Here is a 25,175-nt window from a genome sequence, read left to right on the forward strand (position 1 = left end):
TGCTGCTATGCGATTGTGTATCTATGTTGAGCAGCATGTCCAGTTTTTGTTGTGCAGGCTTTGATGAAACATGCAACTGAAGCCATGAAAGAAGCCAGAGTTTTGGAAATAGTGAACTCGGTATGTTTGGCATTCTGTTTTGAATCATTTGCAAAGGGTTTATTGTACTGGTGTATAGGTTGTATAGATCAGAATGTCTGCTTGCAAGTTCGGCGTGATGGCATTGTATGCATAATTTACAATATTTTATAATGCCAAGAACCTTTTTTTTTTTAATTCGTTTAGTTGAGATCAGATAGATTCTGTTGCAGCCTGATCCGTGTTGATCTCTCTCTTTGGCATGGCTCTATGGGAAAATCATTGTGAGTGCTCTTCTTGGTTTTTCCAAAAGCTCCTCTAATATGGCATGAAAGAAAGAACTAAGAGCAACATATGCCTTGGTTGCACAATTGCCGGCAAGGAAGCAAAATAACGTAGTTAAGGAACTGTAATCAAAGACAGAATAGTTTTGATCTATTGACCATAGGAGCTTAAGGAGGTGGAAAATATTAAAGCAAAAACCAGGTTGGGGGAGAATAGTCTAAAAAAAATCCTTGAGTGCCTTGAGAAAAAAGGCAGTCATGCTTCGTGTCCCTATAGTGTTTGGATAAGGTCAAAACAGAAGGACTCTTCAAAATCAGATGTCACAAGGGCGTTGAAGAACATATGAAAAGCTAGACCTCCAGAATTGTCAGTTCTCAGGAGAGCAAATTAAGCTCTTAAACACTATCTGCTTTCTATGTTGAAAAATCTGTGTGAATTTTTATGTTGTGCAAATCAGGCTGCATGGTGATAACTTAAGGAAAAACTAAAGTCATGAATGCTGTATAACTTTAGTCCACAAACAATATAGACATGCCCGATTGCTAGGCCATTGTACAATATAAGTCTACTGAGGGTATCTGTGTTTCTCCTCCAATTTCCCAACCGATATCTTTGTTTTTATTTGAGGGTGGGCAGTTGAATGAACTCCTAAGCTTTTTTGTTTCTTAAGAGCTTTCTCAGCCTTTATACTTTTCAGCTATGTTGTACAACTTGCTGAAAGAAATATCAAAATGGTTTGGTAGTAACATGTAACTGTATCAAGGTTGTGCTGAGGGAAAAGGTGGAATCTATTCTGATCATGTATCATTTCAGATAAAATTGAATGCCTTTAGTCACCCAGGAATATATGTATTCTACAAGATGTCACCATCCTTGCTGCAAGGACGATTCCCCAATCATGTATAGTACCACTTGAAACACTTTCCAATATACTTTATTGGGCTACTTTACCATTTTGTTGTCATGACAAGAGAAATCACTAATCCATGATTAGCAGACATTGAAAACATTATTATATATTATATGCCAATGGTGTAACATGTATATGTATTTATGATGGACACCGACCGATTTGTTATGGCGGTGGATCATCTCAGTAGATAGGACTAGTCGAGCTGGAGCCACTGCTTTAGACGGCATTGAATTTGGACATGTGATACTTATTCTATTAATAAAAATGTGCACACACGTGTCCAGGTCCTAGGGGCAATATAGGAAGGGAAGGGTGCATTAAGGTGCATTGAATGGTAGATGCATGGGTCATAGGCTAAGGGTAGGTGTAAATGGGAAGATGGAACTTGATTGATCTCAAGGGACATTAATGACAGGGTATCACCCTTTCATTGTGAATCTCACGTAGCATTCTTCATTCGCATTGCATTCATCCGCCATCTCACACACACCTTGCATGTAGGTTGAAAATAGAAACAAGTACTCTCACGAGGGCGCTCTTACCCATTGGAGGGCCAATCGGCATTCAAATTCTGCATGCATTGTACACATTTGCATTCTTGAGAAGGCTGGTTTTTCACATTTGTAACAATTGGATCATTCTTATTCAAGATTTGTTCTTATTCAAGATTTGTTCTAGTTCTTGTACATGCCACTTGACGTAAGATGTCCTTAAATAGATCAGGTTTGACAGAAGCTTTAGAGAGGTCGTAGAATGGTAATTGTAAGCCCGGATTTGTGAACTTTCATACAAATGCAAATACAGTGTAAAATTGACATCTGCAGATCATGTAATTGGGCCTATAGTTATGAGGTTGATCATCTTCAGAAAATTGACGTGTAATGCCACAGGCTTTTAAATCTGGAATAATGAGAAGATGCTATTCTACCCTTAGGGCTAGTGCTGAACATTGACTTAAAGCCTCTATTTCATCATTGGTGAATCTTGCAGTGTTCTATTACAATCGTAACAAGGTACTGAATATGTTGACATAGAGCTTGCAATTCCAAATGGGATCCAGCCTGCTTTTGCTCCAAAATAGGTCAGGAATCTGCGCTTAGTCCCTATAATTCTGTTGTGCATCTCTCCAGTCTTTAGCAATATTCCTTGTGAGCCTTGGAGACCAAAGCTAGCCTCCATGTAGGAGCTCAGTTTGTACCAGCATACTCTATCGTTCCCTCTTGGTAATCCTCTTTCATGTTTGTTTTATTTAGGGTTTTTGAACCATCTTCAAATCCTTTCCCTCAAATGTGAACGTTTTTCATGCTAGAAACTCGTAGAAAGCCAAGGCATCCAGTTGTCTCATCCAGTTGTCTTTGCAAGCCACGTTTGTCTCTTTGCTAAATATGAAGCTATATGTAGGTAATTATGTCCTTCGGTGTCAACCATGCCAAGTCTAAAAGCAGAACACTTAAAAATGCTACATTTTTAATGACCTTAAGAATTCCTAGATCATGTGATGAATCAATTTGGGTAGTCATGAAAGATGTCAACATGTATGCCAAGTAGGCAAAGGTCTGTTTTTGGAAAAACTATGTAGCCTTTCTGGATTTCCAATGGAGATTGTCAATCATTGAGACTACAAATATATAGGAGTTTTGGTACGTGGTGTCACGAAGAGATTTGGTAAATTCCAGATCTTTGTGTTGTGGAATATAGGCATGCATGGGAGGTCTAGCAGAGAATCAAGCTCAATTAGGGAACATGCTAGATTCTCCAGCTTGGTATCAGGGTTGCTTGTCTGCTCCTAACTCTACCTCAAACTCTTGCTCTGCTGTGTGTCCTGTTGGAGTGTCAGTGGCTTTACGTGAGTCTTCTAGGCAATCGGCACAAATGCCCCTGTATATGGAGGGAGAAGACATCAGTCTGTGGGCCGACTGGTTGTTTCCATAGACTGTCCAGTCTCTAAAACAGCCAGGCAGAGTCTCTGGTCTGTGAAACAGCTGACTAGTCTATGGGCTGCCAGCCCCACAGACTGCTCATTTGGCTGAACAGGCCATGCCTTATGTAAGGCCACATCAGCCCCTTTACTAGGCCCATATGTTGGGCTCCCTACTTCCCCAGCCTGGCCTATAGTTTGTCTCTATTGCTAGCACAGACTATATGCTTCATCAGAACCCCGTCCTCTGTCTGCAGATTTCAAGGGTCCCCTCCCTCTACAAAGGGGCGAATTTGCCCATTGCCTACAAACTAACGCCTGTGTAGCTACTGACAATTCAACAGGAGCATGCAGCAGAGCAAGAGTTTGAGGCTGAGTTAGAAGCAGACAAGTAATTCTGGCTACTATGTTGGAGAATCTAGACATGTGATCTTTTCCCACGCAGTGGGAGATTCTTGAATTAAATAGAAACACAGGTCAAAGCCTTACAATCAGAAGCTCCCATAGAGTTCCTAACACCTGCAGGCTGATTTTCTAGAGGATTGTGATTGCAGATTGTCCTAGATGGGGTTGTAACAAACCTATGATGCTTGGTGCGTTGTCAAGGTCTGGTATGTTTTCAGCATAGGAGTGGGACAGGTGGATGTGCTTGTTGGTTGTACCTGGGTGCCTTATGTAATTGACAGGTTTGTGATGGATATTAGTGGTGTCATTGAAAGATGGTACTGTGATTGTAAGTTGTAACTGCTCTGGTTTGGATTGCACGTGGATAGGAGGTCTTGGCCCTGATCTTAGCGCAGATGTTCAATCATTCCGTATGCTACAGCTTGCCCCCTGTTTCGAGTACCACCAGCATCCTTTAGAGTTCAAGGATGATACAGAGCTGGACATGAAGGTGCAATTTATGTAGGCATTTGGACTGGCTTTCGATAACTTTTTCAATCTGTTGCTGAGAGTTTCTGAAAGGAAGCAGGTGGAGTGGATATGTCTTTGGGTCAATGTGAGCTCACGGTGTGACAAATAACAGTGAGAGGGGATGTTGCAGTAGAAGGCTCATGTCCCAACTATAAGCTCCTGAGCATTGAGACATGGTACCTGTATAGGATTGAGCGGTATGAGAGAGATCATGGGTATGAGGTATGCATGCCACATGGGAAGAGCATCATGGATCTGGCCCAACTGAAGAAGTGCCATGTGGATGGCATGGGCAAACTATTGCAGCAAGAAAGGCTGCCAAGGGGGCAGCGTAGGCTGCAGCAAAGAGAGAATGAAGAGGACCTCTGATCTGTGAAAACTGTCTACTAGTCTGTGGGCTTCTAATCTGACAGAAATGCTAGCAGTGTTCACCTTATGTGGAGAGTAAAATATGAGGATTTTAAGAGACGGGTCTAGGGAAGAAGGGAGAAAGAATTGCAGAAAGGGAGCATAGAAAGAAAGAAAGGAAGTTTATTAAAATATTTGACAGGCCAAAGGTTCTATGAGACTGAAAAAAGCAGGTACAATGAGCTGAATGGTGGAGCCTCTAAGTGGTCATCTACACCCAAGACAAATATGACGTAAACATGAATGCGAGTACAAAGTGTTTGAGCCCATGGAGAGGACACTTTGTACTAGAATGGGCAAGAGGGACCTAAATCGAGAGGACACTTTGTCGGGAGGAGACGTGTGGGGTCATTGTGATGGTCCTTTGTATGCTGTCTGAGAAACCAAGTCAACGTGGTGGCTGAGAATGGACAAAGGGTCTTAATGGTGTATGGGGCTGATGTGGCATTAAAACCTATGGTGTCGGTCAATATGCATGGTCCGTTGTGGTCTCCTAGCCATGGACTTGCGTGGGACAAGTGCCACTGTCACACCCGTCAGCTGTGCCTGTGGTTTGGTGAACATGGATGGAAAATTCCCAAGCCTAACCTGTGCATTGACACGCTGATAGGTTTGTCGTATCTCTCACTCTGCGGCTTGGAGTCTCCTCTATTGGTGCCTTTCCCTCGTCTTTGCAAGGAGGTTCTTGTGGTTCTACCTTTTTCAAGGTAGGTTCTTTTTTCTCTGCTTACCAATATATGGCTTGATTTTTCACAATGGTAGGCTTGAATCCAATGGTGGCCTCTCATTTTTTGATGATGATGGTTTTAGAGGCTTTGCTGCACCGTCTCCTTAGGACTCTGCTGGTCTGTGCTATCTGAATTAGAAACTCAGCGTGGGTTGTGGCTGAGCACCCTGATTTCCTCTGTATGGCCTGAGCAATTGGTCTAGTTGACATATGGCCTCATGAATGAAAGTCGCCAAATGCCTCTGATCTAGGTGAGACGAGACACAATGCAACCCTCTTTAGGTATGCCCACTTATGCCTGAGCAAGCCGACTCTTAATGCGTATTTGGTGTGGTGAAACATGGAATTGCCCGATCGATATCCTGAAAGAGTGGGGGAGTTGGATCCCTGTGTAGCCTGGCGGATTGATGAAGCCCTCCATTGATATTTGTAAGCAATGATCTCTGAACAAGCTGAGCTTCACAAGAAGCTTGCTAGAGGCTAACAAGGTCCTGAATGTGTGTAGTTGTATGAGATCCTCCCGGATAACTTGGTTAGCCTCATGATAGGTGAGCAAAACAGAGCGGGTCTCAAGGCTATACTGAGAGGGGGGTAACTCTGCCCATATGGAGTCCCTAGCTCTCACCATCTACATGTACGGGCATACTAACAGCACAGATTGTCCCTTGCCATGTCATGGATGCGGATAAGGCAAGCCATGGTAACTTGCGTTGGCCTGAGATCGAGGAACCATAATCCTTGGCTCAATGTGTGGGGGTTAAAGGTCACTATGCCTTTATCCCAGTTATGTACAATACTCAAACACATATATAAATGAATGAAAAAGAAGATTAGGGTGGTTCTGTACCCATCAAAACTTGTGTGGCTCTCTGTCTCTCTCTCTCCTTCTTCCGTTCTTGCTTCCGTTGAGAGCACTCTCAACTGGTATCAGAGCCCGGGTGATCTAGCTGAGCGTGCGTGAATGCTTGAAGCTCAGCAGCTCTGTGGGAGGAAGGAGAAGCTCTGTGGGAAGCTTTGTGGGCGACTTTACTTGCATCCGAGTGTGCAGAGACCTTGGAGGAACCTCTGTAAAAGTCACTTTGGTTTTACGAAGTGGTTTTGAGAGCCTGTTAAAGCTTTCAAAGAAAAAGTCGTTTTTTGAGCTTTTCCCTGTTCCGTTCGATGACAGAGACTCCGTATTGACTTGTAGAGGCAACTTTTGCTTGCTTTTGGTGTCCACTTCACTTCAGGAGCTTGGAAACACCTTCATTCTTGAATCTGGGATCATTTCATTGGATTTCTGACTCACTGTGTCAGTTTCTGCGTTTTTTGCTCGGGTGTTGGAACTCAAGTTTGGAGCAACCATTTGCAGATCTGTCAGTTCCGGTGGACTCAGGAGGTCCTAAAACTTTTATGTTGCTCATCATTCGCACTCCGGTGGAGTTTACAGATAGCTCTGTTTTCAAAAACGTTTTTCAATCCGTGTGTTGGACCCAGTGATTGAGACCACGGTTTTCAAAACCGTCCGTCCCATTGTGTTCCGGACGCCCAAAAACCCCTACCTATCAGTTCTTGCGTGATTCGGTGGAGGATTTTCAGAGTTATAAATCTCTGTGTATTCGATTTCGTCTCTCTGTTATGCATTTTTCATACTAAGATTTTGAAACCTTAGATTTATGCCACATGGCAGTGGATAAGTGTTGACTCCCATTTCTCACTCATCGGTTGGGATTTTGGAGTTCTGGCAGAAGAGAGATATTTGCAGATTTTCTTGCTGAGTCCGATTATGCAATGGCGCCCATGTTTTGAAGCATCTCAGGTTCTATTTTCAGTAGTGCTAATTACCGTGGGACTATGATTTCTTGAGCATACCTTATGCAAATCACTCTGGTTGCAGTTTGAGCAGTGTGCGCTCATTCGTGGTATGCATTGGGTTGCAATGGATGATTTATAGGCCATTTGGATGCATTGCGGTCCTTATTGGATGCGCTAATAGGTCCAAATTACCTTGTGGGATGCTATTTTTTATGGACGCTTTGCACATGGATGCTATTTTATGCTGAGGGAAAGCTTTGAAACATTGCAGGTGATGCACTGATAGTGCTATGCTCTCTTGGATGAGACATTATTGATGCATATGCCAGTGGACAGTGTTTATGCTTGAGTCATTTGGCACTTATTGGCATTTTCTTTTGGGCCAGATTTGCTCATATGGATGCATAGTATATGCACATGAGTCAGATGCATCTTTTGATGCTTTGAGCTTTGAGTTTTGGTGATATTTCACACTATTGTGGCATACACATTTGGGTGCACCTGGTATTTGGTGTGATTCTCTCTTGTAAGCACTAGCATTTGGGATTTTGTTTCATTTGTATCATGGCATCGTCTTCCATGTCTGAAAAGGAGTTTTTCAGCATTAAAAAGTTTGATGGGACAAACTTTTCTTTGTGGAAAGAACAAATAAGAGATGTGCTTATTCAAAAGAAGCAGATTAAACCCTTGGCAGGTATTGAAGCTAAGCCTGCGGATATGTCTGAGGATGATTGGAATGAGTTGGATGCATTAGTAAAGTCTACTATTAGACTTCATCTTGCAGAGTCAGTTTATTTCACAGTAGTAAATGAGCAGACTACGGAAGATTTGTGGAAGAAACTGTGTGCCACTTATGAGAAGGAAACTGCCTCTAATAAAGTTTACCTCATGAAGAGGTTGTTTGAGCTGCAGATGAAGGAAGGGGTCTCCATTGCTTCTCACTTGAATGAATTCAATATTATTTTCAGCCAGCTTCAGGCTCAGAAGAAGAATTTTGATGCCGAGACTAAGGCAATATTTCTCTTATGTTCATTGCCATCCTCATGGGATACCTTCCGTACAGCTGTCAGTAACTCTGCACCTGGTGGAGTACTGAAATTTGATGATGTTGTGAGTAGCTTGTTGGCCGAGGAGATTAGACGGAAGTCTATGGATGGCAACAAGCAGGATGCAGCCTTAAATGTGCAAAGGGGCAGATCACAGTTCAGGGGAAGTCCCAAGAAAGAGAGAAGTCTCGTAGCAAATCCAGGGCACGAAACATTGAGTGTTACCACTGTGGCAAGAAGGGCCATATGAAAAAGGATTGCTACAAGCTGAAAAGAGAGCAAAAGGATAAGAAAAAGAATGCAAATTGGGGTGCAAATCAAAAGGAAGAGAGTCCAAGGGAGGACAAAGGAAAAGTGAAGATCGAGGAGATCAATGCAGTCACACATGATAGTGACAATGACGTTCTCTTCATGTCTAGTTTATTTGCAGAGTTGCTTGCCACTTCAGATGATGCATATTCCCAGGATTGGATTTTGGATTCTGGTGCTTCATTCCATGTTACTCCCCATAGGGAATGGTTCTCCACTTATGACAGTGGAAAGACAGGTTGTGTGCATCTTGGAAATGACTATGCATGTGACATAGTGGGAGCAGGTGACATGAAGTTTTCTTTTGCAAATGGGTCTGCATTTGTTTTGAAACATGAGAGACATGTGTCTAAGCTGACCAAGAGTCTTATTTCAGTGGGTCAGCTAGATGATGCTGGTTTTCACACCACTTTTGGCTTTCAAAGTTGAAAAATTCAGAAGGGCTCTATGCTTTTGGCTAGGGGTGTTAAGTGTGGGACTTTGTATCCCTTACATGTATCAGGGGTATTTGATCATGTTGTTGCAATAACCGAGCAGCCAAGCACTTCTTTGTGGCATTGCAGGTTGGGGCACATGAGCCAGAATGGAATGAAACTCTTATGCCGTTTGGGTTATGTACTGCATTTGAGTTTCTCTGATTTTGAATTTTGTGAGCATTGTCTCTATGGGAAGCAAACTAAATCAGCCCATAAAAGAAGGGAAAAGAAAGAGTTTGAAAAGCTTGATTTGGTGCATTCAGACGTATGTGGTCCCATGCCTACACGGTCATTAGGCGGGGCTGAATACTATGTGACATTCATTGATGATGCAACTAGGAAAGTGTGGGCTTATGCTATAGCTCGGAAGAGTGATGTGTTCCAAGTATTTCAAAAATGGCTGGCCTTGGTTGAGAATCAGTCAGGTAGAACGCTTAAATGCCTACGGACTGACAATGGTGGAGAGTATCTCTCTCATGACTTTCAGCATTTTTGTGATACTCGCGGGATTAAGAGGGAGCTTACATCCCCTCGTACTCCAGAGCAAAATCCAGTTGCAGAAAAGATGAACCGTACCATTCAAGAAAGGTTGCAATGCATGCTTTCCAATGCAAGTCTTTCTGGTGGTTTTTGGGCTGAGGCAATGAAGACTGCAATGCATGTGATCAATAGATCACCTAGTAAGAGTTTGGATGGTGGTATTCCTGAAGAGGCATGGAGTGGAAAGAAGCCCTCTTACTCTTATTTGCGTATATTTGGGTGTGAGACATATGCACATGTGCCAAAAGAGCTTCGAAAGAAGCTAGATCCTAAGTCTAGGAAAGGCATCTTTCTAGGTTATGGTGAAAGTGGAGAGATGGGCTATCGTCTCTGGGATCCAGAAGCAAAGAAGATCATACTGTTAAACCATTTAGTGTTAAACCCTTCAGAACGTCAATTCCTACGCTAGTGCAGTCACGGGCGATGGCAACTCTTTAATCCACCCAGCCATACTCTCAAGATAGGATTCGTCATATTACGTACATTTCTTCGTTATTTTTCCTCATCCTTATCCTTGAGACCCACATCTCCCTAGATAGTTCCTGGCCACATGTTCACATTTTAGGCCCTTACTTAGATGCATCCTTTTTCACCCCTCTCTTGGAGTTCGTTTTAAAACAATTGCCCCTTGGCAATTTGCACATTTAGATGCACCTAGGCCCTAGCCCTATTAGAACTATCTAGTCAATGCCATTACGCCCTCACCTAGGACCTTGGCAGTTACTTCTCTTGACCATTTAATTACGCGCATTAATTATTACAAAAGTTGGTCATCTTAGAGAAAATGCCCACCGATCTATGCGAGGTCATGCTATCTCGGCTAGAGCATAACATTCCTTCCCTCTTCAAGCATCAGCGTCCTCGATGATAAAATCTGGGAATGCTCTCCGTAACTGGTATACGGATTCCCAGGTAGCTTCTGATAGAGGCTGACCATGCCATGCAACCAACACCGTGGGTATCTTTCGATTTCGTATTTGCATTGTTCCTCGGTCCAGGATCTTTGTTGGTTTGCGCCTTGCAATATCCTCTATCTCCTGAAACAAAACCACACCTTCGATTAGTGAGTCACCTGTATGCAAAAATTTCTTTAAGCGCGAAACATGAAAAACCGGGTGCACCTTACACCCCTGTGGCAATTCTAATTTATAGGCTACACTGCCTATTCTCTTTAGAATTAACCACGGCCCACAGTATCGAGGTGATAACTTAGCACACTCTCCTGAAGTCAACGACTTCGAGTGCGAAGGAATTCTGAGAAAAACTTTTTCTCCTTCTTCAAATACTCTTATAGACCGATTTTCATCCGCATAGACCTTGGCTCTATCCATAGCCTGGCGGATATTAGCTCTCGCAAGTGCTAGCATCTCCCGCATCTGAACTACAAAGTTCGCGGCACTAGGCACTTTCTGAGGTACTCCAACTATAGTCGGATTGGCTGGTCTATAACCATAGTTCAGTTCAAACGGACTGAACCCAGTAGATGAATGTTTCCTATCATTGTAGGCAAACTCCAACAATGGCAACCACTTGTCCCATGTATGTTGCCTCAATGACACATATGCCCTCAGCATATCCTCTAAAGTCTGGTTGACTCTCTCCGTCTGACCATCCGTCTCAGGATGATCCCCACTACTCATTCCCAACTCAGTCCTTAGTGTCTCAAATACCGCTGTCCAAAAATGACCGGTAAACCTGACATCTCTGTCTGACACTATGGATCTAGGCAATCCATGCAGACGAAATATATGTCTAATAAACAAATCCGCTACTTGCGGGGCACTAATAGACTCTCTAGTCGGAATGAAGTGAGCCATCTTGGTTAGACGATCAACCACCACAAGGATAGAATTATACCCTCCTTGTGTTGCAGGTAGCCCTACAATAAAATCCATGGAAATGCTCTCCCACTTGCTTAGTGGTATTTCCAAGGGCTGTAAAAGTCCGGGTGGCTTCACCCGCTCGGCCTTACTTACCTGACACGAGAAACACCGTGTCACATATTCATGAATATGCTTTTTCATCTTTGGCCAAAAGAAATCTCGCTTCACGAGATCATATGTCTTCTCGACTCCTGGATGTCCCGCACACGGGCTATCATGGCACTGTCGAATGACTCTCTGCCTGAGATCATTCTGACCAGGTACTACAACCTTGCCATTTCTAACTAGCATACCATCCCTTATGGTATATCTTGCATAAGTTTGGCCTTTTCTGGATGCCAGGTCATCCTTTTCACTTTCCCCGAGTTTTAACACATGAGCCTTAGGCCATAAGCTCTGGATAAACTCGTCCACCTTCTGAGTTTCTCTGATCTCGGTCATTAGAGCATTCTCTAATACCGTGAAACTCAGGTTATGCATAATGCGAGACAACGCATCAGCTACCTTATTGTCTTTTCCTCTTCGGTACCGAATCGTTAAATTAAACTCTTGCATGAGCTCTGTCCACCTAGCTTGGCGGCCCCTCAAGTCAGGTTGTTTACAAAAATGTTTCAGAGTATCATGATCTACATCCACATAAAACTCTGAACCATACAGATAATGCCTCCATGTTTTCAAAGCATGGATAACAGCATACAACTCCAATTCATGAGTTGGCCAATTCCTTTGAGAGGGAGAAAGCTTCTTGCTTTCAAAGGCTACTGGCCTTCCCTCTTGAAGGAGGACTGCTCCTACCGCAATGCCACTTGCATCGGTTTCTAGGAACAACGGTTTCTGGGGATTAACTATTTTTAACACCGGTCCTGAGACCACAGCTTGTTTTATGGTGTTAAAACTTTCCTGTTGATTCTGTCCCCAAATAAAAGGTACTTTATCTGAGGTCAGATCAGTCAATGGCGATACTATTTCGGAATATCCTTTGATATGCCTTTTATAAAACTGGACAAATCCCAAGAATGATCGCAACGCGGTCAGACTCTGAGGGATTGGCCAAGTTAGTATCGCAGCCACCTGCTTCGGATCCATTTCTACCCCCTGTGGAGTAATTATGAACCCTAAGTACTCAAGCCTAACCATACACAGTATAGTTTTCTTTTTATTCACATAAAGACTGGCTTTCCTCAAAGTACTGAACACTATCCTTAAGTGTTCACAATGCTCAGTAACACTTTTACTGAATATCAAGATATCGTCAATAAAGTGTACTACGAACTTTTCGATATACGGACGTAGTAATTCATTCATAAGCATGACGAAGGTCGCTGGAGCATTGGTAAGTCCGAAGGGCATTACCAAAAACTCATAATGACCAAACCTGCTTCTAAAAGCGGTTTTATGCACATCCTCAGCTCTAATCCGGATCTGATGATAGCCGCACTTAAGATCTATCTTGCTGAAAATCACGGCTCCATGCAATGCGTCTAGCAAATCATCAATCCGAGCCATCGGATACCTGTGCTTAACAGTGATATTATTCAATGCTCTGTAATCTATACAGAGGCGAAACGTATCATCCTTTTTCCTCTTTAATATCACTGGTGAAGCAAAAGGTGAGAAACTTGGTTGAATCTGCCCCAGCTTGAGGTATTCTTCCAATTGCCTACGCACCTCCGCTTCTTCAGTAAAACTCATTCTATAGGGAGGTCTATTTACAGGTTCTGCCCCCGGGATCAGTTCAATCTTATGCTGAACATTCCGCTCTGGAGGTAACCCATAAGGTAGTTCATCCCTGAAACATTCAGAGAACTCCTCTGTTATAAGATTAGCCAGCTTGGCCATCTCATCACTTTGCGTAACATCAGTGCTAGTCGAAGAATCATCCACCGACTCTACCGATGCTGTGCAAAGGTATAAAAACTCAACTTGAGCCTTTCTGATTTCCATCACGGAAACCAACGGTCCCTGAGGTATATCTTTTTCACCTCGCAAGACATAAAGCACATCATTCATCTTGAATTGATATACGTGCTTTTTCCAATCAATGGCTGGATTCTTACTAGAATGCCACGCCATTCCCAGGGCTATATCTGCATGAGCAAGCTTGGTCATTTCAAAATCAAGCTTCTCAGTATAGTCCTGAATCCAAAGCTCCAACTGGGTAACCCTTTGGTCCCATACTTCAGTTGAACTTCCGTCTGCCATCCTGACTGTGTACGCATAGTCAGATGGACTTGTCTTTAATTTCAGCCTCTTCACGAGCTTGGAGTTAATCACATTGTGAGTTGACGCTGAGTCAAACAACACAATGACATCATGACTGGCCACTTGTCCTTTCATTTTGATTAGCTCCGTATCATTGAAGACTGTATACCCCGTTGCTGCGGGCTTAGATAGGATGTTATCAGGTGCACTAGTCACTAACTTAGCAACAGATACACATAACAAACAAGGTACTAACCTCTGAGAAGGTCCCGCCAGTTGCATCTGCATATGTTCCGCACTGGGACTCTCCTGCATTTCTACGTCGCATTCAATATTATCATATTAGCCGTGCGACGGTCTTTATTCAGTGGACAATCCTTCCACTGATGTCGCTGAAGGCAGCCGAAGCACAATCCTTCTTTCCTAGCTTTCTCTTTTTGTTCAGGGGTCAATGAGGACTTTGACTAAGCCCGGGCTGCCATTGGAGTTATTTTCCTTCAAAAACTTTACACGCCAACCTCCAAAGTAAAATATATATACAGTTTTTTTGATTTCCACTCTGCGAAAAACGATAAACTCAAGCGAACGGAAAAGATGCTCCCGAGGCTTTTCGTCAGTTTCGATTTTATCAGATATCTCGGAATTACAGTAGGTCCTGCTACCGATTATCCCATGTCTTCATCTGATTCGCCGTAGATCGTGCACGCCGCTCAATTCCGTATCACGTTCCTACGCTGGTCTATTCTAGAAGCTGCGCCTGGTTATTTCCCATCGCTCCAGTCTGTCACCCATTGTCCAATACACAGCGTGATCTATACCCTTCAGGAACCGCGCTCTAAATTCCAGGCTCAACGACTTCCTTTCCCGCACAGCCTTGGTCTAGGTGAGGATGAGCCCGTCAGTTTTTTTTCGTCGATCAATTTCTTGCTGCCCGTCGACTCTCCCTTGCTGCGCTCTGATACCAAGTGTTAAACCATTTAGTGTTAAACCCTTCAGAACGTCAATTCCTACGCTAGTGCAGTCACGGGCGATGGCAACTCTTTAATCCACCCAGCCATACTCTCAAGATAGGATTCGTCATATTACGTACATTTCTTCGTTATTTTTCCTCATCCTTATCCTTGAGACCCACATCTCCCTAGATAGTTCCTGGCCATATGTTCACATTTTAGGCCCTTACTTAGATGCATCCTTTTTCACCCCTCTCTTGGAGTTCCTTTTAAAACAATTGCCCCTTGGCAATTTGCACATTTAGATGCACCTAGGCCCTAGCCCTATTAGAACTATCTAGTCAATGCCATTACGCCCTCACCTAGGACCTTGGCAGTTACTTCTCTTGACCATTTAATTACGCGCATTAATTATTACAAAAGTTGGTCATCTTAGAGAAAATGCCCACCGATCTATCCGAGGTCATGCTATCTCGGCTAGAGCATAACACATACGCAGCCATGATGTGGTCTTCAATGAGAAGAAGATGCATAAGGCACCCATGAGGGATGTGGAAATAAGGAGAATCACTTTCCAGGATGTGAATCCACCTGCTTATGTTGATAGACAGCAAGCTGTCCATGCACCAAATGTGCAAGAAATGGTACCACCAAGTACTCCCACAGGTATACAATCAAGGGTAGATGATGGATCATCTATTGGTGGAAATGATGAGCCAAATGTGGCTGATATGCAAGTGGGACAGCAAGCTGAAATGCCTTTGAGAAGATCATCTAGAGTGTCTAGACCGCCTGATAGGTTTGTTCCAGGGGTAGACTATGTGATGCTTACTGATTGCGGGGAGCCTTCTTGCTACAAAGAGGCTATGATGCGTGAGGATCAACGCAAGTGGGAGTATGCTATGTAATCAGAGATGAGTTCACTTATGAAGAATAAGACTTGGGACTTGGTTTCTTTGCCACAAGGAAAGAAAGCATTGCCATGTAAATGGGTCTACAAAATGAAGGTCACAGGTGATGATGTGCTTAGGTACAAGGCCTGTTTGGTTGCTAAAGGGTTCAAGCAAGAGAAGGGTGTGGACTTTGATGAGATATTCTCTTCGGTTGTGAAGATGATCACACTTAGATGCATGCTTGGACTAGTGGCATCAGAGGATATGGAGCTTATGCAGATGGATGTCAAGACAGCTTTCTTGCATGGGGATTTGCATGAGGAAATTTACATGGTGCAGCCGGAAGGCTTTGAAGAAAAGGGCAAAGAGCATTTAGTTTGCAAGCTAAAGAAGAGTCTCTATGGTCTTAAGCAAGCGCTTAGAGAATGGTATCAGAAGTTTGATGCTTTCATTCGGTCCCAGGGTTTCAGAAGGAGTGAAATTGATCACTGCCTCTACACTAAAAGGGCTAAGGATAATAGCCTGATAATCTTGGCACTATATGTGAATGATATGCTATTGGCTAGTAAAAATACTTATGAGCTAGATGCTTTAAAGGCCAAGTTGCATGAGGCCTTTGATATGAAGGATTTGGGACTTGCAGGTCATATTCTTGGTATGCGCATCACGCGTGATCGGAGTAGGAAACTCCTTTGGCTTTCACAAAAAGAGTATGTTACAAAAGTATTGCAGCGTTTCAATATGGAGGGGGGAAAGGCAGTGAGTACTCCATTGCCTCCATATGTGAAACTGAGTCATACAGATAGTCCCAAATCAGAAGAGGAGAGGGCCATGATCTCCAAGGTTCCTTATGCATCAGCGGTTGGGAGTCTTATGTATGCTATGATAGCTACTAGACCAGACATTGCATTTGCAGTGGGAGTTGTTAGCCGGTATATGGCTAATCCAGGAAAGAGGCATTGGGAGGCAGTTAAGTGCATCATGAGGTACATGAAGGGTACCAAGGAGATGTGCATTTGCTTTGGTAAAGGAGACATGCGTGTACTTGGGTACACAGATTCAGACTATGCAGGGCATGTGGATAGTAGAAGATCCACTTCTGGTTATGTGTTCACCTTTGCAGGTGGTGCAGTGTCGTGGATGTCTCGTGCACAGAAGTGCGTGGCTTTGTCTAGCACAGAGGCTGAGTATGTTGCAGCCACAGAGGGTTGCAAGGAGGCTATATGGCTTGATCGGCTAGTGGGAGATTTGGGGATTCTTACAGGTGTACCGACGTTGCATAGTGATTCCATGAGTGCTATTCAGCTAGCACAGAATCCGGTCTTTTATGCAAAGACGAAACACATTGAGGTCAGGTACCATTTCATCAGGGAGGTACTTGAGGACAAGCGCATAGAGCTTGTCAAGGTTCATACAGATGATAACCTTGCAGATATGCTGACAAAGAGTCTACCTAGTCAGCGGTTTGAGTATTGTCGTGTATTAATGGGCATTGGATAGTATGCTCACTCGTTGTTCTCCCTTAAAGGCACATTGTCCTTGAAGTGGGAGGTTGTGGGGGTTAAAGGTCACTGTGCCTTTATCCCAGTTATGTACAATACTCAAACACATATATAAATGAATGAAAAAGAAGATTAGGGTGGTTCTGCACCCACCAAAACTTGTGTGGCTCTCTGTCTCTCTCTCTCCTTCTTCCGTTCTTGCTTCCGTTGAGAGCACTCTCACAATGAAGGTATATGATCATCTGGAATGCTATGCCAAATTGTATTGGGGCCCGGGGTACCTCAAACCCAGTCAAAATGATTAGGTGTTGGGCTGACAGCTTACTGCAGATCATTCGTGACAACAAGAGAACCTGGAGCCTCTCAACTTGAGCCCAGTCTACCTCTGATAGATTATGATCTAGCAAGGACTGCTAAACATTTGAAGTCAAAGAGAAGAGACTTGGACTAGGGGTCCTGTAAATGAGTGTGAAAGCAATGCCGCTCAAGCCTAGCTAGTCAGGCCTGCATCGTTGGTCTCCTCGTGAAAATCGGGTCAAAGAAATGAACTCCCAAATATTTGTAGGATGCGACAACCTCTACTGGTAATCCATTGGGGGTGTAGTAACTGATTTTAGCCAGGAAAACCTGCTTCTTTCACTTGAGAGAAGATCTATAATTCACTGCAAGCTTCAGATATTTGTTGTGACCTCGAACTGGTTTGATTCTCAATCTGTCACTCTTTAGAAGGACCTATTCTTTGGCTTGGAACTGCATGTCTTTGCTTCTTTCTTATAGTGAATTGGAGCCTTCTTAATCTATTCTTGATAGATGTCTGAAATAGCCTTTCATTCTTTGTTTCTTCACCAAACAGATGGAAGCCCTTGCCTTCAAGAAGTTGGACTTTCAGGAGTTCTGTGCAGCTGCTATCAGTGTTCATCAACTAGAAGCACTCGAGCATTGGGAACAGTATGCAAGAACTGCCTACGAATACTTTGAGAGGGATGGCAATCGAGTAGTTAATGTGGAAGAATTAGCTCGAGTAAGATTACCATTTCTCTGGCCTTTGAAGAGCAAAAGTAGCAATTCTGTTATGAGCTTTTTTGTGTGCACCTTATGTAAATATATGCGCAGGCTGGTTGCCAAGGGCATGCCGTGAGTCACGCTTATCAAAAAACACATGTTGCGGGGAGTATTTTTGTGGATTTAAGGATCCTGAATAGTAGCTTATGGTGTTGCTTTTGCATCTGTATCGAACAGGAGGTGGGCCTCTCTGCAACCGTTCCTGCCCATGTTGTTTTCCATGATTGGGTGAGACATACGGATGGAAAGCTGAGCTTTACTGGCTTCACGAAGTTGCTACATGGGGTAACCCCACGATCCAACACAAGGCCTCAATAGTCTTCCAAGTTTTTGTTGTATATGCATTTCCATCGTGTCCATTAAAACTGGCAGCTCTGGCCTCTGGCGTGATATCAGTAGGCATTACTTTCTTTTACATTGTCTCAAGTGAATAGAAGAAATGGAAGCAGGATGAGCATGCTTGCTCCAGTTCTCTTAGTAGAGAAGCTGTTATGAATAAGTTCAGAAGATCTTGTTTGCTATCTTGTCCATAGCACCATCTACTATAGTAAAGTGTTGCTCTTAAATCGTCTTCTGGAGAGGTGCAAAGTAACAGGCAGGCTGCCAAATTCTTTAATTGTAATTTTTATGGAGAGAATTTCCTCAGATGTCTTCTGCAGTTGCAGATCTTCTTGTATACCCCCTTCAATGAAACCGCCCTTGTCTTCGATGTGGTGCAGCCTTGATTTGTGGCATCATGTATGCCTTCCAAATGCTTAAAGCAATTTTTCTAAAGACAAACATGATAATTATGTTAATTACATTTGTAGATTCTTGTTTTGGCACATGTTCTGAAAAAACTTCTGCTATTCAGCCAAAAAAGTAATAGCTTTCATTTATGTCAGAGTACACAGTAAAGTAACTGGAGCATTTCCTTTTGTTGTATAGCAATGCTTGCATTACAAAGAAATTAGATACTGTGGGCGCCTCATATTTGTGCCAAATCTGTGGACTTCTAAAGTAGTGTACAGGCCCAAAAAAACTACCATCATGCATTCTCAGGGACACACAGATGCTTTCTTCCCTACAATTTTCTTTTTGCATCAACTTTAAGAGGTGCAAATCACCATGTTGGGTTTCAAGCATGGTCATGTGTAGCTTTGGTCCAGTATGCAGAGGCTGTGGGATGGCATGGCCAAGATCAACAACCTTTGCACTGGAATGGCACGGAGAAGATCAATCACCTTTGGCATGAAGTTTGTAATCAGCCTTCAAAAAGACTAGCAATATTTGGAACAAGCATAGTTCATCTTATGTCTGAAAGATCCTGACAAGGAGCTTTCCCTTCTATTGGATTGAGGTGTCTATCTTCAATAGTTTATTATTTGGTTGCTTTAGCATTTTGAGGCAGAGAGTATAATAATTTACTTTCTGAGTTTGAGAAATAAATTCTTCAATAGTCTACATCGAGAAAGAAGTTACTTCAGTGGCAGGGTTCTCAGAAGGTAACGGACCATCTATTTTTCAGATATGAAAAAGTAGTCTCTATATTTGAAATATATATGAAAAAATAGTCTCTATATTTGACATATTTCAGAAAGTAATATACCATGTAGGCGTCCACATAAGGGGGTGAGGCAGCTCAAATTATGAGGGTCTTGCTCCTCCAAAGTTTCCTCCATGCACATGAAAGTACGAGGGTCACAAGAATTTGGCCTAACATTTTTGACACGCAAACTTGCAAATTGGAGAAGTGCAAGTTAGAAATTTCTTAGTTTGTTCCTTCGGTGCGTGTTTTAATTTGCTAGGTGATGTTTCGGAAATGTGCAAATGAGAAGGCTGAAGTGCTCAATTATTATACGCAATGTTGGTAGCTTGGTGATTGCATCCAAGTGAAGTGAGGCCTAATTCTCGCGGGTGACAATGCAACGCTTACAAGAAGCGCAAAATTGAGTAGGAAACAGAAGTTAGATGCGTTGGAGAGGAAGATTTATTGCTTTTGGAGTCGGGAGTAGTAATTTTGGTCGATGGGTATTACAGATGTATGTTGTAAGTTGTTACTACGTTTGAATGGTTAATCCGTTTTAAGCTTCTGAAACATGCATTAATCCTCGACAAATGTCTTTCCATTGAATTATTTTGTTTGGATGCTTGATGGAGCATATCATTAGCTCTTGGAAGTTGGGCACTCAAACATTGACATGAAATGTTGATGTCAATTGTCAACTTACCTAATCCATTAATTTGACCCCCTTAATTCTCCATCCACCCCCTTAATTTGCCATTGACCTTACCTTACTTCGCTACCCATGTCTCCTCAACTAATACAAATGAGATTTTCATCATCGTGATGACATACTCTCTCAATTGTGACTTCCAAATGGTGGAGCTACTTTTACAATTATTAGCCAGTTTATCAATCTCAATGTAATGGAAAAAGAATTAACCTTTAAAAAAAGTATGGTAGTCCAAAGTAAGTTCTAGCTACCATATTCCTAATCCACATCTAAGCAGACAATAAATTAGTGGTTCTTGAGACATGAAACAATCACCCTTTGTAGTATTTGAGAAAGCACAAAATAGCAACAAAGAAAACATTAATCGTGAGGTAATCCAAAATACAACCCACTACATCTGGAACTCTAGGTCTTAAAGGTAGTTATTTGTATGACTAAGCTGAAGGTGTGAATGCTAAAGAATCTTGATCAAATTTCTACAAATCCCATTACAGTGCTTAAAAATCAAGAAAATAGAGATATAATGGGGGAAAGGGGCGGGGGGGGGGGGGGGAGGAATAATACAATGAAGATCAATCTTTCATTAAATTCAAAATGCATGTGGACCATCTTGTTTCCTTTTACAATATGGAATAGGCCCTCGAAAGCATGCTCAAAGGTGTCTCCGTTCATGGTGGTCATATATTGTTTTGCATGAATTGAAGGTAAATACTAGGATAGTATATCTCTTTACAATTTTAAAGGACATGCTTAATTTAGTATGTAATGAGGATGTTTTTTTCAAAATTCAATCCTTTGGGATGTCATTAACCAAAACTAAATCAAGAATTCATATTGGTCATGCCCAAGTTTTCCATGCCTATATTGGTCATGCCCAAGTTTTCCATGCCTTTTGTACAAAAAGTGTATTTATTTATTTGTATTTATAAGACCTAAGCTCATGCTTATAGTTACCCTACCAAGCACTATAGGGCATAAAAAATGAAGGGCTACCTGCCATCTATTTGTATGCTAAACTATGCAAACGAATTTTAGGTTATGGAAGACATATTCAAGATTCCTTTTGACAGACATTTGAGCTTCTACATGAATAACTAATTCTTGTAAGTAGGATGAGGGTTTTCCATTTCAATGTGTTATGCCTACATCATCCCTATGTTAAACTTTGATATATTTGGCTTTTTATATCAATAAGACTTTAGTTGTACATTATTGTATGCCGCGTCTATTTTCCTAGTATGTACCATAAGAACTAGGAGAGATCTCATCCTATTTTCTCCACTCTTTGAAAGGGGTCTTGTCTTATTTTCTTCCATCAGGAAAGAAAGGTGGAAGGCTTGGTTTGAGATGTTTGATTAAGCCACAAAGAGTGCTTGACGTAGTCTCTTGAGAAAAACCCGTTGCTAAATAAGCAACAAGTCAATAGAGCACGCACTCAAATTATAGCTAGTGCCTCATTCTAGGTATAATGGTCATCTAAGCCCATTGTTAAATTTTAGGGTTGTTTAGCTATTTTTTCCATATAAAAAAACACTAAAACCCCTTATGAATAATTCAATAACCGTGGCTACTTCTAGAGTTAGCTTGCCATTACTCTAACAAAGGCTCCTAGACTCTGTGTGAATAATTCTCCATGGTCAAGAGCATCCCATTAAGAAAATAGCCCTTGTATTGCAACTATTGCCTCGAGTTTGTACTTTTCTAATCAAATATTGACCGAGGTTTGATGGGACAAATTGATGTACTGGGGTCAATACCAAGGATTACAAGGTCTATGGTTGTGAGTGTGATCACATGAGTGAGTGTGTGAACACGTGTGTGTGTGTGTGTGTAGGTGTGCCTAAGTTAGGTGTGATTGATGATGTGTCAGTTAGTAGGTGTGAATGAGTGAAGCTAGGAGTGTGGTGTGTGATTGAGAGATTCATGGAGATGATTGTGGATCTAGATGCTAACTATTCAGCTCACATATGATGTAATTTATGGATGTACCCAGTGTCTATATAATGACACTCTCTCAATGAATAAACAAGCTTCATTGTTCATCTTGTTGCCTCTACCTTGTCACCATGCATTTTTAACATGTGGTGTCAGAGCCATACTTCCCTTGTTGAGGAGCCTCCTTGAGCCACGTCATCATCTTCCCCTTTACCCTCCACTTCTTCTTCCATTCTTCCCTCTTCTGCCCGTTTTTGCTTAAGCTCGATCTCCCAACATCATTTCACGAGCCGTTTTAGCTAGATATTTCCCTTGATAGGGCATACTTTGTGTTCAGAGGAATTAGGGAAATATGACCTACACAGCCTGTGCTGATACAATTAGGGAAATATGGCCTACACAACTCGTGCAGATACAATTAGGGAAATATGACCTACACAGCCTGTGCCGACACAATTGTTGTCCAATAAAATTTTGTTGCATACAACCTGTAGAAGTGAATTTTTGACCAGCCCTCCTAGGTCTAGTTGGGCAACCTTATGAGCTAGCTGTTGTTCAAGTTTGACCTCATTTGGTCCACTAAGAGAGGAGAAAACGTCAAAAAACCAATCAAATTTGTAGTAGCTCCACAACCGGTGACGTGATGTAGCATTGCACGATTTCTTACTGGAGGATCTTCTATGATATCTAGGGTTTATTTTGCCACCAAAATCCCCTTCATAGCTTCTGTAATCAGGGCAAATTCCACCCTCCAATCGATCTCTATCTCTGCAGGGAGATTTCTTCATATGTTGGTCAAAGATAGTTGACCAGACAGGCAAAATTCGGGGCTTTTATACTTGACTAAAAGTTTTGAATATGCTTACTGTGTTTCACCACAAGAACTCAGTCTCATGAAGCTTATATTCATCATTATACTCCTGCTTTTCTATGCGGATGATATGCTTGTGCTCTCGAAGAATATGTTCTCAAGTTCCAGTTGCTTGAGTCTATTTGTCAAACCTTGCAAGGCATTAGACACTGCCCCTATGGTAAGACCTTGCATAGAATTGGATACTTTGCTTCACATTGACAAAAAGATTATGCTTTGTTATACCAAGAAGATACACAAAAAAGGAAAGCTTTGCTTCATTGACACCAAGTACAATGCAATGGACAAGCAAGTTTATGAGTCTAATACAATGGTGGCTTGGAAATGACGCCAGAAAAAGATTGCCATCAAGGGGGGGAATTTCCCCACATCTTCAACTTAGAATTTTTGTGTGTGGTCAATAAGGGTTCTCTGCACTGGGATGTCCCCCTCAAATGATTGTTAGTCTTATGTGAGTTTTACCTTGTTAGACCCATGGGAATTTCCCATGCATAGTCATTGTCTAGTCTTCCAATTGTAACCCAAGAGACCAAAGTCAGAGTGAGATCATGTTGGGGTGAGAATGCCCAAACGAGTCTACTGTTGATGCAACTAGAGTGATTGCTAGGTTGGGATCATGAGTGTTGTCACTAGAGGTGGGCAAGCCGTGAAGTTTCCCATGGACTACTGCTAGGGTTGAGCTCATCAATTTGTGGGGGGTATGATGGGACAAATTGATGTATTGGGGTCAATACCAAGGATCTTGTCCATGGTGATCAACAAAAAAATATTTGTATTTTCCTCAAGTATGTACCAACCATGATCAATAGATTGCTCGATCATGACATGTTTATCCATTGCCATTTCTATAAATTTGATGCTAAAATTTGTAAGAAAAGAGTTTGTTACCTAATACATTAATTATATCCCTTCTTTTATTTATCTCTTGTACCTTCTTTGCCTTGAATTTTATATATATATATATATATCTTCTTCTTCTTCCTTTTATTAGGGTTTGTATTTTCCCATCATCAAAGAGACCTTTCTTTTTGTGGTGAATGCATGTGCCACCTCTACTCTCTCTGGACAAAGAGTTCTAGCAAGCAAGCACAATTGGTCTCTCCATGTCTTGAGCATTGGGAAATCAAAATCTTTGCATACAGAGGTTGCATGCATAGACACCCCAAATCCAAAAACATGCATAGGGTGGCCAGACTCAGGCCATTGGATTTGGCACTCATCGGTGCCCATGGCATATTGTACGCATACAACCCTACCTCATCTCGTAAGGGGATATTCCTCTGGTTTAACGATTACGACCATTAATATCATAGCATCACCTTATACATTTGAAAGTTTTTCTTAATTCCTTGGAGTACATACATTCTCCTTCAGCTCCTCCACTTGGTTCTCACTAATGGTGGCGACAATGCTATTCGATGCTACCAGCTACATTTACACCTCTAGAAATTCTTTAGCAGCTTCAACGTAGGCCTCTCTCAAGGCTGTCCAATAATTTGGGTGATGCTAACAGGACCAAATGGGAATTAAAGAGCTGGAAGTGTATTTTCTTGGGCTACAGTGAAGAGGCGAAGGGTTACCGTCTCTATACTTCAATTAGTATGAAATAGTATGTCAAAGGAGGAGAACAAATTTTGTGCGGTGTGTGCACACCACACATGCACATGTGCATGTGCACACATGCATGCAGAGATCTAGATTGACAAGATGGCACTCTCGGGGATTGTTTGCATGGTATGTCCCAATATTCCAAGGGTGAATCTTCTAAGTGAATCAAGCACGAGGATTCTGACGTAGAGATCCTTGACCTCGGGAAATGTTGAGCAACATGTTAAAGTGAAACACAACTTGTGCCTAAAACAATAAAATCTCTTAATTTGAGGAAGAGGTTATGTTGTACCCTAACCTTGCTTAAATAGAGATTTTGTTAGATGTAATACAATCGTCTACTCAAATCAAGATATTTTGCAAAGCATTGCTAGCCATTCAAGATTTAGGGTTTAGGGCTTATGATTTATTTTTGCAGTAAGAAATAATTTATTCCATTCAAAACATAATAAACTAGAGGTGGGAGAGCAAGACCTCTCCCTAGCCTATACAATATGAATAAATAACTATGAGGGTTGTGTATAATGCCACATCATCCCAAGTGGGGAGTAACCTGAAAAAACAAGGAACAGTCCCATGTCCTCATGAAGGCTAACAATCTCTTTCAAGCAGTTGTAGAAGTCCCAATGCATCTCTCCTACTGA

General features: G+C 42.1%; 1 protein-coding gene across 2 annotated transcripts in view; it reads left to right on the forward strand.

The window, feature by feature from the left end:
* LOC147906116 (CDPK-related kinase 7-like) overlaps nucleotides 1-18,766 on the forward strand; it is a 45,880-nt gene extending 27,114 nt beyond the window's left edge. The window contains exons 9-11 of one of the 2 annotated variants that reach the window (XM_087376572.1): nucleotides 58-120; nucleotides 17,693-17,860; nucleotides 18,079-18,766. In XM_087376572.1, coding sequence (XP_087232698.1) covers nucleotides 58-120; nucleotides 17,693-17,860; nucleotides 18,079-18,219 — 372 coding nt within the window. In that variant the 3' untranslated portion in view covers nucleotides 18,220-18,766. Of the gene's footprint in view, nucleotides 1-43; nucleotides 121-17,692; nucleotides 17,861-18,078 lie in introns of those variants that run through there. The other variant, XR_015541278.1, reaches the window with a different exon arrangement.
* Nucleotides 18,767-25,175: the final 6,409 nt, after the last annotated feature.

Source organism: Dipteris shenzhenensis, chromosome 1 (genome assembly GCF_047967505.1).
Source record: "Dipteris shenzhenensis isolate YYH24624 ecotype China chromosome 1, Dip_SZ_1.0, whole genome shotgun sequence".
NCBI lineage: Eukaryota > Viridiplantae > Streptophyta > Polypodiopsida > Gleicheniales > Dipteridaceae > Dipteris > Dipteris shenzhenensis.